Raw genomic sequence first — 19448 nt, forward strand, 5'->3', positions numbered from 1 at the left:
CGCGTTGGTTTGTCTTTGTTAACACCTATTCAGCTCAAATGACTGGGGAAAACTATGGAGAATATTATATTATTTATTTATATTTGTAAAGACTCAGCACTCCTGCCTTTGCAGTTAGAGCTGAGGAAGCTTGCACTCCACTTCTCTAATCGTCTGGTAAACACAAAGACAAGACGACTTTCATGGTATTTCTACAGTGAAAGGAAAAAAGAATCTGGCCTTATTCATAAAATCATAAAGCAGCAAAAAATGGATACAAACTTTTTAAAACCCCTTTGGCAAGTACTTTTAGTACCATCTCACTATAAAGTCCATGAAAAGTCTGGCTAACAAAAGGGTCTTACACTGTGCTCTGAAGCATGCCAGATTCTGATTCTGATGGAGTCCCATGACAGCAGGTTCCTGAGGCATGGTTGCTCCACTGAGAATGTCCTGCTGCTAGCCACAGAAAGTTTAAACCCCAGAACTGACAGCAAAAAACAGCCCAGCAGATCATAATTCCCATGGCACAGAACTGACAACATGACAAGTTCACACAGAAAACCTTTTACTCATGTTAGCAAAACTGAGCTAGTCAGCTTTGCAATAATAAAAATAAAGCTAAAACTCCCTCAATTTTAACGGTCTGTGGTGTTTTCATGGCAAAAATATGTGAATATTAGGAACCGGCAACTTTTTTCAGTTCATGATGTGCTTTTGCACATGAAAGCTAGAGTAACACGTGAATTTATATTGTACAAATTCCTCTGGAAGGGACACGGTTACAAGAATTGAATAATTGTAAGAATTTAAATTTGACTTGCTACTAAACTTTCAAATATATAATTTGGACTAATCATATTTTTATTACTTGGTAAGAATTTCAAATATGTATTAGCTTAGATAGGAAAGGAACATAAAAAGGCATGTAATGTCCAGCAACAAATCAAACTTACTTGAAATGTGACTTTTACAGCATGACTAGATTCCAAAAATCTGATTAAACGCATTTTTCAAAATAACTGATCTTTTGCAATGTAAAGTTATAACAAAGAGCAAGAAAACAATTTTCACTACTTTAAAACAATCTACAAATAAACTGGCCCTCTACCAATTTACATTTTTAATTTATTTATGTATTTAAACTTCAGCTAGGTACACAATGAAGTTAGTTAACAATTAAAAAAATATTTTTCCAGTATGGAAAATGCTCTTTATCATGCTACATTATTTTAAAGTTCTTTGCAGTGTTGTTGTGGCCATGTTGGTCCCAGGATATGAGAGCGACAAGGTGAGTGAGGTAATATCTTTTATCCAATGATTATTGCCTCACCTACGTTGTCCCCCACGTTATTTTAAAGTTATACAGTCATAGCTTTGGGAATATATTTACATTACATTTTGAGAATGAAAAATAATTGCTTGTGATAAAATTAGTTTAACATATGGCATGCTGTCGGCTGTCAACCTTAATGCATAGTACAAAGAATCCAAATGTTAAAATATATGCTGGACTTGTTAGCCCATCCATATATTGATTCTATTTTCTACATATCAGCGCCAATGGTTGCCTCTTTAGCCCAACTTTTATTTATGATTCATTGCTTTGTAGGACTTGTGACATACCACAGGTACTAAACATTTCAAGAAACATTCATTGACACATCAATTCTGTCTATATAGGGTGAACAAAAACTGCAATATGCAAAAATAAAAAGGGCTAAACTATACCCATGTGGACAGTTTATCATCTATGATCCTATTGGTGAAAGGAACACTGCCATCTTGAATTTAGCTAATTTAAAAAAAAAAGTTTTAATCGTCATGTGACCCCATCTCAATTTCTGTGGTCTTAAATTAAGTTTCCCTGTTTTAAGCTTCTTTTCCATCTTGCTGTGTAAAAAGAACCACACAAGGCCAAATGACCAAGGCCCCAATCCAGCAAAGACTCATCCATGTGCTTAATTTTAAATACAAGTGCTCATGTTGAACTTGGTGGGCCAGATCATCAGCTGTTGATTCCAATGGATCTATGCTGATTTATGCCAGCTGAGGAGCTGGCCCATTGGATCAACTCTATTTGCAAGCTTATATACAGTAACTCCTGACTTAAAGTCATCCCGGTTAACATTGTTTCGTTGTTACGTTGCTGATCAATTAGGGAACATGCTTGTTTAAAGTTGCGCAATGCTCCCTTATAACGTCGTTTGGCAGCTACCTGCTTTGTCCACTGCTTGCAAGATTCTCTGGAAGAGTAGCCCCTCCTTGTGGGGATTAGAACCAGGGGGACCGGCATCAGCTCCCCTAAATTCCCTGTAAGGAATGTGGCTCGGCAGCTGCCGAGCAGCAGTTCAGGTGGCCCTCCCCCTACTGCCTTGCTGCTCCTGACCTGCCCTCTGCCTTGGAGCTGCTCCCCGGAGCTTCCTGCTTGCTGGGGGATGGGAGAGAGAAGATGGGTGCTGATATCAGGATGTCCCCCTGCTCCTGCCCCGCTCTCCACAAAGCAGAGGAGGTGGACAGGGCTTGGGGACAGAATGGAGGGACCTTGCTGGAAGCTGTTGCTTCCTGTCTGAACTGGCTGATCTGTTTAAAAGGGCAACGTACTTGAAGGGGGGTCAGCGTACTTAAAGGGACAATACATGTTTCTCTCACTCATGCATGCACCCCCCAGCATTTCGGAAAGTCAGCACCTTTGCAGCCGTGCATGTGCTGTCAGGAGGAGGGAGTGGTGCACTCCAGCTGGATAGCATGGGTTCATCATCATCATGTTCAGTTTTTGCAGGGAAGTGTTTGCAGCTACTGCCCTGCATCTATTGTGTTTCCTCCCTCCTGCCTCAGTCCATGCTGCCTTGTAGAGTGTGAGGCTATATTAACAACAGCGTATTAACCCTGGAGGGCTCAGCCAAGTGCTAGTTCATCATTTAGCAGCATGGCATTCCTGGGAAATATCCCACCCTCTTACTCCACCACCTTCACAATCATTCATTGCTGTGTACAACATTAAACTGTTTGTTTAAAATTGTTTAAAACTTATACTGTATATGTATATAATGTCTTTTGTCTGGCAAAAAAAAAAATTCCCTGAAACCTAACCCCCCCATTTACATTAATTCTTATGGGGAAATTGGATTCGCTTAATATCGTTTCGCATAAAGTCGCATTTTTCAGGAACATAACTACAACAGTAGGTGAGGAGTTGCTGTATTTGCAGGACTGCGGACTAGCTGATTACATGGAATAGGGAGAAGTGCTGTCAGGTAAACAAAGTAAAGAAAACATAAAATAACAGAGAAAAATGCTCTCTTTAATCTCGCTTACAGTCATTTTGTGCTCCGGAGTGAAGACTGATTTTTAAATTGACTGTGTCAAAATCCTCTAAAAATATTCTTATACAATAGATCAAGACTTTGCCAAGTCAGCCTTTACCATCTAAACGGTAACGCAAAATTTTAACTAGTGAAATACAACAGAAAATTGTTGAACATATACTAAATATTGCTTAAACCAAGAAAGCCATACATGAATCCAAGTTGAAATGTGTCCTTAGCCTATTGCCTTTTCCCTACAGTAAGTATGCAAAAAACAAAACAAAAACCAACCAACCATCAATCCATTCATCAGTGGTCATTAGGAGATCCCTGTGGTAACTAGACATTTAAGAGGAGCTTAAGAAAAAGAGTTTTGTCACACTTAGCTGTTTCAGCTCTAAGCAATCAACCTCTAGTAGATGCATTCATCCAGTATAGCTGGATGTCTGAGTCTCTAGTAGATGCATTCATCCAGTATAGCTGGATGTCTGAGTCTCTACTAATACATTAAAGGCAGATTGCTAATCATTTTAACAAAACTCCTCCAATATGTGCTAAGAGCCCCCACAGGTCAAGAGGAGGAGACAGACTATTATTAGTATAAAATCACTCCCCTATACCCACCATGGGCTGACCCAAGCTATCACGGAAGCTCAGCACATACTAGAGCAGGGGTGGGCAAACATTTTGGCCCGAGGGCCACATCTGGGAATAGAAATTGTATGGCAGGCCATGAATGCTCACAAAAGTGGGGTTGGGGTGCGGGCTCCGGTTGGGGGTGCGGGCTTTGGGGTGGGGCCAGAAATGAGGAGTTCAGGGTGCGGGAGAGGGCTCTGGGCTGGGAGTGCAGGGGTGAGGGCTCTGGGGTGGGGCTGGCGATGAGAGGTTTGGGGAACAGGAGGATGCTCCGGGTTGGAACCGAGGGGCTTAGAGGGCGTGAGGAGGATCACGGGTGCAGAAAGGGGGGTGGGGTGCGGGGAGAGGCTCAGGGGTGCAGGCTCCAGGCGGCGTTTACCTCAAGTTGCTCCTGGAAGCAGCGGCAAGGTCCCCCTCCGCCTCCTACACACAGGCATGGCCAGGCAGCTCTGCACGCTGCTCCATCCACAGGCACCGCCCCTGCAGCTCCCATTGGCTGCAGTTCCCGGCCAATGGGAGTTGTGGGGGTGGCGATTGTGGCAGGGGCAGCGTGCAGAGCGGAGCCCCTTGGCTGCCCCTATGCGTAGGAACTGGAGAGAGACCATGCCGCTGCTTCCGGGAGCCGCGTGGAGTGGCCCCCGACCCTGCTCCCTCGCTGGAGCGCTGGAATGGGGCAAGCTCCAGACCCCGCTCCCCAGCAGAAGCTCGAGGACCAGATTAAAACGACTGGCGGGCCGTAGTTTGCCCACCCCTGTACTAGAGGAATTTATTTAAATAGTTAGTTATTTTTTGTGGGTCTCCTTTTACATTTTCTGCTAATTCTCAGAAGGCTAGATTGAGTCTCCACACTCAGCCCTGAGTAGGAGGTGGCAAGTTGCTGCATCAGGCCAGAGGGTAAAACCAGGAAGAAACTGATTCAGAGTCAATGGGAAGAAGTAATTTACTGCATCTCAGAAAAGGATGCAAGCTTCCTTTCCCTCCCACTCATGCCTGGCCAGTTCTATAGGCCAGCATATTGGTAGGGAAAGTCATGCTACCGGCTTGTTTGTAGTAATCCAGAGTCAAGATCTGGGTAGCCCTAACCACTACCTCTCTTCTCTCCCTACCTTGAAGCCACATTAGGATTAGCAACAATCTAGCCCTAGGTAATTTTAACTGATTTGAGACCTGAAGGCAAAAGATACTTATACAACTGACAACTACAAGTTCCTGTTGAGTCAAAGGGGGCAAAATAAACATCTACCTTCCAGTCTAATGCACCAATTGCCACTGTCATGATTTCAGGATGTATCAGAGCCTATAACAAAGGGCCTCCTCTGTTTACCAAAGAAACACAGGGCATGAAATCCTGACCCCGCTGAAGGCAATGGTAAAACCCACAATGAATTAAATGGGCCCAGGATTTCAGTCAGGATCTTTTGGCAATCCTACAATATGTGTATTGAAGAAATGCAGTACGCTAACATAACACACTTGGAATAAAAAGTATATTTTAAAAATACTTCAGGGAACTATTTTGAATTTACTATATTTTTTAACCCAGAGTTAATTCCATAGCACATGTTTCTGGTCAGATTCAACTTAATTTGTATTGCTAACTATTCCAAATGACAGTGAATCTCTCTGTTCCTCACATGCTTCATCTTAAACACATTTAATTAAATATATTCCCAATATACTATATGACTTTAATATGACTTCGTTTTCTTTTCAAATAAAATTTGTGATGTGACGGTACAGAAATTTATTTCTGCACTTCACAATGAACTCCAGGGAATTAGTCAAACATTTTTTTTGTTTGAATATTCTCATTGAGATCACTTTGACACTGACTCAGAATCCTAAATCTAACATGGCAAAATAAATGAGGTTGCTTAGGCTAAACTCATAAGAGCTCATTTGTGTTCAGCACCTGCTCAGCCAAAAAACTAAAAGGGGAAGTCTTGGGAGCATTAAAAAACCCTTTAAAATATGTTCTTGTTGCAACATCTAAACAAAGCAGCATTCAAAAGTAGAAACATCTCCAGATGCATGTGAGAAATGACCTATGGCAAAACAAGAAATATATACAGCACCTCTGCTGTATTTCTTTTGATGAAAGCTGAGCTAAGGCATTTTACAGATGCAAAGATATTAGAGTGCATCTTTTTTTCTGGGAAGAGAAGAGAAAATGGAAAAAAATGTGCTTCAGGTTAGAAAACATACCCATAGCTGTCTTGAATATCCAGATTAGCCTCTTGATCAGAAACTCTGTATTTATCAGGATCTGGAAGGGTGCTTGGGTCAAATTCCTCTTCACTTCCACTATAATCCAGAAAGGCCTCAGCTTCCTCTTCAACCTGAAGGAGAATGAAGAGTTACAGACTCAAACAGACAACTCCAGATTTTCAGCTCTCCCAGTACTAAAAGTGCTCTAAGGAAACACCACCACCTTCAAATTCATGCATCAAGACTACTGCCCTTGCAGTCAGGTAGAACTGATTCCTTTCATTCTCCATCAGTGGTGTTCTCTCACTGCTAGTAAGGATCAATGTTGAACAAAGAAGATATTCAAAAATAAAACCAGAGAATTTATGTTCAAATGTTGCATTTTCAAACAATTGTTTAAATCTACCAAATCCAGAAAAGGTTTTGGCAGCAACTTAAAAACACCCATCTGAGAGCAGATGTGTGACGAGAGTTTTAAAACTACTGAATGTATTTCTGAGAGAGTGTAAAAAGACATGGGGATGTGCACAGCTTAATCGGTTTTGTAGCATGTGTTTTACGAAACAGACTGATTTAAAACTCAGTCAGGTTTCCTTGCAGCTATAAGCCATGACATGCCAAAGAGTGAATACAACTTAAGGATTCATTAACTTTTCAAGGGAGTTCTGATAGCCACAGTGGATGAGAAGTGTTCTCCTACCCTACCCTCTCCTCTCCCTGCCCACACTAAGTCCACATCCTCCCCTTGCACATACTCAACACCTCTCAGAGTCCTCTGCAGAGTCTGGGAAAATTTGGCGGAGTCTGATGGGTTCCTTAGAAGTGTTGAGTCCATCCAAGGGTCTTGGGGAATATACTCGGACCTACTGCCATCATAAATTTTACTAGTCTATCTGCTTACAGGCATGGGAAGATGGGGCTCTACATGCATGCAAATCAAACCAACCAGAGCTTGTAGACACCTCTAGGTAATTTTAAGCAATATGAATCCTGGATTCATTCATTCTTATACTGAAAAGAAAACATGAAATACAAGTATAGATAAACAAAGACATTGCCATATTTTCTTTATGCACCTAAATAGCACTTGTATGACAAGAATTCCCACAATAATATTCTTTTTTAAATTGCCTTTGACTTTACAGTAATTGATCATAAAAATGTACATGCTTGACATTTAATGATCCTTTTATTTCTATTTTCCTCTTTTCATCCATCTCCAATCACTGTATTAGGTATGTGCACCCCTCACCAGAGCAAAAATCCCTTTGTGCTTTTCCCAGAAAAGTTTTCTTGAAGATCTTTGGATGCACAAAGACAGCAAGGAAATAGCAAGGAGAGTGTGAATTAGTCACCACTGCAGGAATCCCCTTAATATTCCCCACAATGAAGCTCCCACAGTGTACTGAAAAGGTCATGGAGAGTGAGCAAGCGGAAATGAAAAAGCAGGTTTTCTGTTAGAAGCAGCATGCTCAACATTAGTGCATTGTGTTCTGGAGTAGTTCAAAATACCAATAAGGGAAACTGTATGGTTGGTGTATATAAACCACTAAACTGTATGTGGTGTATATAAACCAATAAACGCAATGTGAGGCCCAGGCCGGGTCAACACTAAAAAGTTAGGTTGACCCAGCTATGTCACTCAGGGATGTGAAAAATCCACACCCTGGAGCGACACAATTAAGCTACCATCAGTGCAAGAGAGTGCTATGTCGATGGAAGAATTACCTACGCCAGTGGAGGAACTCCTCCTATCAACGTAAGTAGTATCTCCCCTGAAGCACTATAAAGGCGCAGCTGCAGTGTTGCCACTATGCCGCTGTAGTGTTTCAAGCGTAGACAAGCCCTCAGCAGCACTGCAAACTACCTAAGGAAAAATAACCAACTGAACAGTATATATGATTGCCATGAATCTCAGATGCTACTTCACAGCAAAATTACAAAAATAAAAACGTATGGAAGGTGTTTTGGGAATTAAACAATAGTCATCTCACAAAATTACTGTTCTTTAGCTCATCAGTTGCTATAGTATTTTAGAGTCTTTCGGTCAGAGGCGGATTTTGTGGAACCTGTGTCAGAACAACTGGGGGCCCCTCCCCACCGCTTCTGCCCGCAGTTCCCACCGTCGCGCTCCTGCCATGGAAATGGGATCGGGGCGTGGAGGCTTACCCAAGCCCGCCCTCCCGGCGCTTCTGGGCAAGCCCCCGTGTCCCAACCCCACTCCCTGGCAGGCGCGCTGGGTGGATGGAGCAGGTTGGGGCCCGGGCATCCATTTTTCCCAGGCCCCCCAATTGGCCAGGGCCCCTGGGCACGGGCCCCGTTGGCCCAGTGGTAATCCGCCACTCCTTTCGGTTAAACATAAACTTAATAGTACTACAACAAAAAGATAGTTTGGAGGTTACGTTTTTGATGAGTTTCCATGTCTAAAAGGTATTCTAGATTAGATTACAGCACATTTACGTTTTTTTAAAAACATCCCCTCCCATTCTATCTGTTCTTGGATACAACTGCTGGATCTCATATTCACTAAGAAAATTATACTTGAAATAAACTAAGACAAACAGTGATCTTAGTTCATAGGTTCCAACGCCAGAAAGACCAGTGTGATCCACTCCTGTATAACACAGGTGGTCAGTTGTGGCATGGAATAAAAGGTTTTGTAATAAATGCATATGTGTAAGTGTATCACAGAACAGTGTGTTCTAAAGGTTTTATTGGCACTCATTTGTGATGAACTGTATAACTCACTCACTCATGTCACGTAGATATTCTAATTTTATGCAATAAAACATTGATATCACATCTTGCTATCACGTATTCTCTCATTATCTGTGTACACACAAACATAAGGGAGACACATGCATGGTATGTAGATCTAAGTTCGTGCTTTATGTTCTCATTACAGATTCATTTTGTAGACTGAAACTTGCAAAGAACTACTCAAGATAATATTCAAACTGAATTACAACTAAAAAAATAAATGACAAAAATGCCATATTTGTTTAATCAGAATTCATAAAGTAGTATTTGATATTAAGAGTATCACTTGTTGTATATTTATTAAAATATTATTAAATGCTTATATTATTATACATCTTCCACAGATTAATTAAAAGCTCATTTTTCACTCCTGCTTCATAAGTTTCAGTCATATAGTCAGGAAGCAGAAACTATGTGACTGAATTTTCACATAATCCACTGTGAGTAACAAATACTGAGCAGTTGAAGCAAACAAGTCAAGCAACCCATAGAATGAACATGTGTCAAAGTAAATTCAGCTAATACATACAAGTATTCAGCAAATACTTACAAATAAAGAGATACATTCACAGAATTAAGAGTGGTTCCTTCTAAACTAATCAGAAAATGGATTACGTTCAGAACAGATGGATATTTTCACCAGCTCTAATTTAAAAAGCACAAAGTAACTTTCAAGGTTCCATTAGCACAAATGAGAATAAAGTTTTGTCACAGAAAGAAGGAAAAGTTAGAGGTCTAGACTATTGAGGGAAATAGCACCTAACAGACCCTGCGTTGCTAAACTCATTCTGCCAAGGGGGAACAAATTATCATATTTAACTCCGGCCCATGGACTGGGTCTACTAATTTAGATAAAAGAGCAAGCTACCGTCAACCCCAGGGAACTTCCACTGATGTCAGAGAGAATTATTTGCACAAAAACTTAAGGACAGAATATGCCCCTGGCTCTGCAAACACTTATGCACAGTCCCATTGAGTTAAATGGGACTGATCTTCGAACAAACCTAGTCATCACATGCACCTTTGCTGACTCAGGCCCTATAAATGTAGGTCCGATCTTGTAAAGCATTTAAGCACGTTTAAACATGTGAATAGTTCCCTTAAGTCACCAATACGCTTTCTACCCTTTGTTCATTTGGCTATTTGCAAATACAGTTACCAATTTGCATTGCAATTATTTACATATATGCATAAATTAGTTGCAGGATTGAAAACTTAAGTTATTTGAAAATCTTACTCCTACAATGTCATCATTAAACTTCAGAATTAATGTGCCGCTGGATGAATGGTATAGGTCACATCTTCTAGAGCTGTTGAGGTAGGCTAAGACAGAATGATACCAGCTCACTTTAAGAGGGTATCTTTGTAAACATGTGGACTAGCAACTACATTATTTTTGTAATCAAAAGCCTGTGCCCTGGAGAATGCAAACGTGTGACGGGGTTAGATAAATACCACAAGCAGGCTAGCGTTCACATCCAGGTCAGGAGTTTGATAGCCCTGTTCCAGAAGATACACAGAGGCTGAAAATCTATTAAAGAAATGATGTTCATTGAATGGCACTTCACCACCATATCCGACAAATAAGCTCAAAGTCAAATGTTTACTTGAATAGGACAACCTTTGTCCTCTGTTATATACTAGCTAAAGCATTTTGAATAAAGTGAGATAAAAAGGGAGGGCAGAAAACATACCATGAAAATGTATGTACACATAGAAAATGTTTTATGAATTAACTTTAGTTCTTATCTGATTACATTAAATTATCTTGACTTGCAATTTGTATGTACAAACACTTAAGCCATTTACGGATTCCTGGAGGGGAAATTATTTCTGTATTGTCAATTCTATCTATAGTAATTTATATAATGCATAATGGTTCAGTTTTTCTGTTTGACTAAGGAAACTGAATACAAAAGTATTGTGTTTTGTTTAAGAATTCTTGATCTGAGTTTGCTAACAGTTATTCTCATGAAATATTCATCTGACTATATTAAAACACTGAATACGTCTTGAGATCTGTCACCTTTAGCATTCATTAATGATGTGCTTGGCCTCTGGTAGTAACTGATGAGGAATGTTTGTGATTTTAATACTAACTATAAATTATATGGTAGTAGATTACCTGATGCAAGTGCCTAATTCTATGCAAACACCTTAAATATGCTTAAACATGTAGTTGAATGTCATTAGCATACTGTTGGCAGAGGAGCCCATGTTCTCTCATTATCTTTCCGAGTGGTCTCATGTAAACACTGAAGAGAATTATTTCAGCATTTCCATATTTATTGCAGCATTCTGTACCATATCTTTGTGTCAAGCCTGGTTATTGCACTGCTGATGTAACACTATTACCTATACTCCCGTTTACCCTTTTACCATGCAACAGAGACAAATGAATTTATGTTGACAACTACTCCTGTCATGGGCATATTTCAGAACTACAGAACATACAGAAGTTGTAAGAAGTACTATATTTCAGTTTCTACTTTTCAGAATTAAATAGGTTGCTCACTCTTCAATCTATCTCAGTAGCAAATATACCTTTATATCTACTGATTATATCTCCAGGAAGCACTTAATTTACCTTGTTAGTTGTGTGTGTGTGTGTGTGTGTGTGTGTGTGTGTGTGTGAGAGAGAGAGAGAGAGAGAGAGAGACAGACAGACACACGGGGCGTGCATGGCCCTCACTGGGACTGTGAGGGTTAACCCTGAGGAAGCCACGCCCCCATGGCTGTAATGTGCATGCTCAAAGTGCAACACCAGTATAAAAGGGAGCAGCCTGGCTCAGTCTGGGTGGACCACCATAGGGGAAGGAGGTGTGCCGTCGGCTCCTGCTGAAGGGCCGCAGGTGCTTCCCAACGCAGAAGCCAGCCAGCTGACAGCAACCCTCAACCCCCAGGCGCTGGATGCGACTGAGGGAGAAGGAACCAAGGGAACTAGGAAGCCATGAGATGTGGAGAAGCGGTTAGGAAGTAACCCACGAAGTCTTTGCAGGGAGTTGGTTGGACAACTGGATGCTAGCTCGGAGTGTTTTGGCCAGATCCCCGCTGAGCTGGTGGCAGGCAATCCTACCACCAACAGGACCCTGGGTTGGGACCCGGTGGAGAGAGAGGACCCGGCTCCCCCTATCCTGGCCGCCGCCAGCCCTGAGGTGGTAGCCCATCCTGACAGTGATTGACTCTGGCCACTAAGCCGCCCAGCCCCAAGCCTGGGGGCAGTAATTGACCCTGACTGCTAGGCCGCCCAGCCCCGGCTGGGAATGCGCCGGCCCGACTGCAGGCCCGACCCACGACAATGTGTATATATAGATTATGTATATATAAATTTTGATATATTAAATCCCATTTGTAGCAAGCTTTCATGTACAAACACCTCTCAGAACGAATCAATAGAATTACACAAGTGCTATATACTTGCGTTCTATAAGAGCCTGAAGAGTCAGGGCAGCTTGGTTTGAAACAATTAGTTTAATACAGTCTACAGTGTTTCAAAGATTCTAGTGCAAAAGTTTATCTCCTCCACAACAAGAATTTGAAAAAGGAGAGAATTACCAGGATCATTTGGTTACTGGAGACAGAGGATGGTTTAAATTTTTAATTCCCTGGTTTTCTGGGTAGTGGTTGCATAGAATGAAACTGCTGAAGTTTAGTTATTATAGAGAGGTTTTTTGTGTGTGTTTGTAAGTTTTGTCGAAGGCACCTAGGGAGAATGGACAGACCTCAAAAGAAAAAAAAAATAGCACACACGTTTAGGGAGGGATTGATTTCCCAAAGTGCTCACAGCACTGGCCTAACTCTGCTCCCACTGAGGTCAATGGCAAATCTCCCATCAACTTCAGTGAAAGCAGAGTTAGACCGACAATGAAGACAGCTTTTGGAAAATCTCACCCATAGATTTCTCCCAATTGTATTTGCATTTACATCTGTCAATAACTATATTTTAATCAATCTTCAGCAATGAGATGGAGTCCAAACAATTCTAACCTGAAATCATTCTGATGCTAGGTTGTCTGGAGTTATATGTTGCTCATAACAACAAAGACCTAAGCCACAAAAGAAAAGCCTCGTTTACTGTATTTCATAAGAAATGGGTGTAAGGCAGCCAGAGATAGGTATACATATGGACAAGGAAGAATCTCTCCTCTCCCTCTGAATATCTAAAAGGCTATTTAAAAAACCTAAACATTTTTTATTTATATTCTTCATATATATTCCTTAAAATGTGTCTTTCTAGTCCTCTGCCCCTCTCTCTTTTCACTTTCAGGTTCACAGCAGTCACGGCTGTCAGCCCACGTACAGAAAGTAATTCTCAAAAGTAGTCTCTGTGTTTAAACATTTCAACACATCAGTCTTCTTCAGGGAACTCAGCATATGCTCACTGGGACATTCTAGACACAAAGAGTTTTCTTTGTATAACTTTGTGGAACTTTTGAATGACTTTTTTACATTATGTGACATTTTTTCTTGTTACAATACTCAAAGACATAGATATGGCTATATGCTGTAGAGTGAGGGTGAAGAGGGAGAGTAATCCTTGTTTATTAACTAGGTGAATTTCTCCAAAGTCAAAACTTGCCTATCCTAAAGCAATAGATTAAAGACTATGGAACACAGAAAAAGAAATCAGACTGGAAACAATTTGAAAATTATGAGATTCTGGGAACAGAGTAATTTCTGGTCTTATTTTGTTCTTGGTACAACTGATAAGACATCAACACATTAAAAACAGAAGAGGATTTGGTATCTGTTGAATGCAGTGAAAAATGTCTTGCCCATAATGTTGAGATTTTCCTCAGCACTGGTTATGTCATGAAACACATGTACTCTAAATATTAGGCCTGTGTGTTAGAATGGGATATTTACAGGAAACAAGAATATGAATTCCATTAATTTCCCACTGTGAAATTTAGTTGAAATACTGTAGGTAGAACATATGTGAAAATAACAGAAAAACGCCAAATTAAGAAGAATTGCTTCTTGTGCTTCTCTAGTTCTTGTGCTGGCGTTTGCTGTGATAGCGAGAAACAGTCTGCCTAGTTTTACTCAGAACCCACTCAACAGTTGCAATATGCTCTTAAGTCTCAATCCTGCAAACCTGTACACATGAGTAAGCAGGGCTACTGACTTTAATGGGAACACTCATGTAGATGAAGTTGCTTGTGTGCATGTTGGCAGAATTATTATTATTATTTGTATTACTGCAGCACCAAGGAACCACAGTCATGGACCAGGACCCCACTGTGCTGGTGCTGTACCAACACAGAACAAAGAGATGGGTCCCTGACCCAAAATGCTTATAATTTAAGCTTAAGAAAAGAGAGAACAGATGGACAGAGAGAGACTAATGGGGAAGTACAAGGAAACAATGAGAATATTGGTCAGCCTGATAGGAGTTTTAAGGTGGATAATGAAGTAGCTTTGCTGATGCTTTCGAGGAGTTCCTGACAAGGATATGGGGCAGCATGGCAGAAAGCACGAAGATGCTTGTTTGAAAATTTAACAAGTGAGCAAAGGAAGCTGACATCACTGGTGATCAGAGGTGGAAGCCAACCTCTGAGCAGCAAATGAGAGAGAATAGGTAGGGCAAGGATAGGTCATAAAGCACCTTGAAAATGAAGACAAGAAGCTTATTTTTGATGCATTAGAGAAAAGGGAGACAAAGAGGGGTGATATGGTCGAAGTGACAGGCTAAGAAAATGATCTTTTCAGCTGCATTCTGAGTGACAACAGGTGGGACAAGACTGTGTTTGTTAAGACCAGAAAGGATTTTGCAGCAATCAAGACATAAGATGATGAGAGCCTGTACAAGAGTTTTAGATGCGTGGAAGGATAGGGAAGGCTTATCTTAGATGTTATACAGAAAGACTCTGCAAGACTTAGATATTGTGAGGACCTAGAAGGAGTTCCAAGTTGAAGATGATGCCCAGGTCATGGACCAGAGTGACAGGAAGGATGGTGGTGTTGTCCACTGTGATCAGGAAAAGGAAGGGCGTGTGTGACTGTGCATCTTAAAGAGCTCTGTTTTAATCCCGTTGAGTTTGAGCTGATGACTACACAGTCACAAGAGATGTCATGAGGCAGGCTGAGATTTCAGAAGCAGGCAGGTCTAGAGTAGAGCAGATCTGTGACACGTCAGCATACAAATGGCAGTTGTATTTGTGTTTCCAGATGAGATTACCCAGAGATAAGGGGTAGAGGGAGAAGACAAGGGGACCAAGAACTGAGCCCTGTAGAGCCCTCTCAGAATACTGGAGGGGAACAAGAAGGATCCTCCAAAGGGTACCCTGAAGGAGCAATTGGAGAGGTATAAAGGGAGCCAGCAGAGGATGAAGTCATGGAAGCCAAGAGAGGACAATATTTCAAGAAGAGCAGAGTTGACTGTGTCGAAGGTGGTTGACAGGACCGTGAGACTGAGGATGGAATACTGATTATGAGCTTTGGCTGGGAAGAGGTCATTAGAGACTTTGGTGAGAGCAGTTTTCTTGAGTACAAGGGGTGGAAGCCAGATTGAAGAGGTTCTAGGATGGAATTAGAGGAGAGGAACTCCAGACAGTGATTGTAAACAGTGTGTTCAATGAGCTTAGAGAAAAAAGGGGAGAAGAGAGATGGGGTGGTAGGTGGGAAAAAGGAAGGTTTTTTTAAGATTGGAGTACTAAAGCATGCTTGTATAAGAACCAAAGCAGAGTGAGAAGTTAAGGAGAAGAGTAAGGGAGGGGAGGGGATGAGATGGGAGTGAAGGAGGGCCTGGAATGAGATGGGGTAACTGGGGCAAGTGGAGAGGTTAGAGGAGGAGAGCAGATGAAAAACTTCTGCATCTGTGATGTGGGAGGAGGATCAAGTTTTAGGAGAGGAAGGGGGGAGGGAAGATCACATAATATTTTGTCAATTTTCTCTTGGAAGAAATTGGCAAGATCCTGTGCTGAGAAGTGGAGGCAGAAGGAGAGGAGGGTTTGAGGAGAGAGTCAAAGGTGGTAAAAATGCAGTTGAGATTACAAAAATGAGATTCAATTAAGTTGGAGAAAAAGTTATTTAGCTAGGAAGATGGCGGAACTGAAAGAAGAGAGAATGATTCTGTAGTGGAGGACATCAGCCTGGTCATGGGATTTCTGCCAGGGATTTTCCAGAGTGCGAAAGCAAGAGTTGGGGAAGCGGATGTTGGGGAGATGAGAGTTGACAGGATGGCCCTTGTTGTGGGAGAGAGGGGCAAAAGAGTCAAGGATGAAGGAGAGTGAAACATGGACAGAATCAACCACCATATTAATGGAAGAGAGGACAGAGAAGAGAGGGCTGAGAGCAGACAAAAACACATGAACATTGATGGACTGGAAGTAAAGGAAAGTCTGAGACACGGGGCACTGGGATTAGAGGTGGGGAGGGGGATATGTTCTATAAATGTGGTACTTTCTTAACTGGATCAGGAAAGCTCTTATCAGCTTGTGTGGCATAAGACCAAAGTGTTTCGAAACTTAGGATGGCAATAAAAATCAAAGCTCAGGCATTTTTGTGTCAAAAGCATAATAATTTTTTATGTAAAGGACCTTTTCTGTTCATATCAGGATGACTGATTAAGGATGTCAAACCCTAGTTTTCCATATGTCACTATTCGATTACTGCCAAAATAATTCCAAATACATTTCCAATCATGGAATAAGGAATCAGTTTTCATTATTTCAAATACAAATGGTATATAAATGTTACAGTAGAGATCCTTGACCTGGTCGGAATGTGTAATTAATGTAATTGATTTTAATTATGGAGTCTGCATTTTCTCCTTTAAATTTGCAACAAATCAGACAAAAACCATACTGTAGGTACTGTGGCCATCTCTACAAATCATAGTGTCATCTATGAAATCTGAATTTTCAACTAACCATGCTGTTTCCCAGTTGCTCACTCGTTTGTTTATTACAGCAACATCTAAAAAATCCTTAGACTGTATAAATAATGTATCATACTCTTCAATAACAGGATGCAATGCATTGTGTGATTGATTACCTTTGGTACCTATCCTTCATGAAAGTAGGGAAATAAGGCTTTTCTGAACTAGAAAATTACATTTTGGTAAAACCACCAAAGAGCAATTAAGTATGCTTGAGACGGTTAACATTGCATATTCAATTACTATACTTTTAACTTTCAGTTGCTTCACAAATGAAATGTTATCCTGAATTAATTGCCTGGAAAAAGTACAGGTATCCCAGACAGACACATGATTTTTCATATCCCCTCCCTCAATCGCTTTCAGAATGGGCAGACAAAAACTTCCATGGAAGCAGGAAGGGAGGTGGGTAAATATTTATTCCAATTATTAAAAAAAATCCATCAAACTGGATTTTAAAGTTGTCAGGTTCCAACCTTTTTGAAATGAGGGTGCCAGTGTGGATTATGATTTTTGTATCATAAAACTCTCCATTTGGAACTACAAGACCACAAGCTGATTTCACATAGGAGCAGGAATGGTAACGACTTTTGGTAGTTATTGACCTGGACCCAATTTGATTCAGTGATCTAAAGACAAAAGGCTTGGTAATCTGCTACTGATTTCCTGAATTATGCAGTCCCCTAGAAATAATGTTTGCTTGTGCATTAATAATTAACCCAATTAGTAATTAACCCAATGACTGGAAGATAGCTAATGTAACGCCAATATTTAAAAAGGGCTCTAGAGGTGATCCTGGCAATTACAGACCGGTAAGTCTAACGTCAGTACCGGGCAAATTAGTTGAAACAATAGTAAAGAATAAAATGGTCAGACACATAGAAGAACATAAATTGTGGGGCAAAAGTCAACATGGTTTCTGTAAAGGGAAATTATGTCTTACTAATCTATAAGAGTTCTTTGAAGGGGTCAACAAACATGTGGACAAGGGGTATCCAGTGGACATAGTGTACTTAGATTTCCAGAAAGCCTTTGACAAGGTCGCTCACCAAAGGCTCTTACGTAAATTAAGTTGTCATGAGATAAGAGGGAAGATCCTTTCATGGACTGAGAACTGGTTAAAAGACAGGGAACAAAGGGTAGGAATAAATGGTAAATTTTCAGAATGGAGAGGGGTAACTAGTGGTGTTCCCCAAGGGTCAGTCCTAGGACCAATCCTATTCAACTTATTCATAAATGATCTGGAGAAAGGGCTAAACAGTGAGGTGGCAAAGTTTGAAGATGATACTAAACTGCTCAAGATAGTTAAGACTAAAGCAGACTGTGACGAACTTCAAAAAGATCGCACAAAACTAAGTGATTGAGCAACAAAATGGCAAATGAAATTTAATGTGGATAAATGTAAAGTAATGCAAATTGGAAAAAATAACCCCAACTATACATACAATATGATGGGGGCTAATTTAGCTACAACTAATCAGGAAAGAGATCTTGGAGTCATCGTGGATAGTTCTCTGAAGACGTCCACGCAGTGTGCAGCGGCAGTCAAAAAAGCAAACAGGATGTTAGGAATCATTAAAAAAGGGATAGAGAATAAGACGGAGAATATTTTATTGCCCTTATATAAATCGATGGTACGTCCACATCTTGAATACTGTGTACAAATGTGGTCTCCTCATCTCAAAAAAGATATACTGGCATTAGAAAAGGTTCAGAGACGGGCAACTAAAAATGATTAGGGGTTTGGAATGAGTCCCATATGAGGAGAGATTAAAGAGGCTAGGAAGTTTCAGCTTGGAAAAGAGGAGACTAAGGGGGGATATGCTAGAGGTATATAAAATCATGAATGATGTGGAGAAAGTGAATAAGGAAAAGTTATTTACTTGTTCCCATAAGAACTAGGGGCCACCAAATGAAGTTTAAAACAAATAAAAGGAAGTTCTTCTTCACACAGCGCACAGTCAACCTGTGGAGCTCCTTGCCTGAGAAGGTTGTGAAGGCTAGGACTATAACAGGGTTTAAAAGAGAACTAGATAAATTCATGGAGGTTAAGTCCATTAATGGCTATTAGCCAGGATGGGTAAGGAATGGTGACACTAGCCTCTGTTTGTCAGAGTGTGGAGATGGATGGCAGGAGAGAGATCACTTGATCTTAGGTTTACTCCCTCTGGGGCACCTGGCATTGGCCACCGACGGCAGACAGGATACTGGGCTGGATGGACCTTTGGTCTGACCCAGTATGGCCATTCTTATGTTCTTAATAAACACTGGAAAAGAGAATGCCAAGTTGACACTCATCCAATACTGTGAATAAAGTCACAGGTTTTATTGTGCTCCCCAAGTGCCTCTATTATCTCAGTGAACTGCTGAAGGCATGAGTGTCAAAAGTTTGTATCATCACTAATAACTGATACTATGCTGCGGCATAGATCCACAACATGCCTTGTGTCTATATATCAGAACAAGAACAAATTTCCCCACTCAGAGTGAATACGGCGTTCATAAATCAAAAATATTTCCAACAACCTAACAGCTGGGACACAGCATTCCATATTATGTATTATATTCAGGGCTGCATGGACTCAGTCATTCGACAGAGTCGAACCCACACCCAACTCCTCACAACAGAACTGCATTCCAGATTCTCAGCTTTAAAACAAACTTCTCAGTCCTCA

At 40.9% G+C, this 19448-nt stretch overlaps 1 protein-coding gene across 1 annotated transcript in view; it reads right to left on the reverse strand.

Moving 5' to 3' along the window:
• The window catches only part of DDX10 (DEAD-box helicase 10), a 316478-nt gene that overhangs the window by 14153 nt on the left and 282877 nt on the right, over positions 1-19448 (reverse strand). The window contains exon 17 of the mRNA XM_042855078.2: positions 6129-6262. Within this exon, the coding sequence (XP_042711012.2) occupies positions 6129-6262 (134 nt within the window). The remainder of the gene's footprint in view (positions 1-6128; positions 6263-19448) is intronic.

This window comes from Chrysemys picta, chromosome 1 (assembly GCF_011386835.1).
Source record: "Chrysemys picta bellii isolate R12L10 chromosome 1, ASM1138683v2, whole genome shotgun sequence".
NCBI lineage: Eukaryota > Metazoa > Chordata > Testudines > Emydidae > Chrysemys > Chrysemys picta.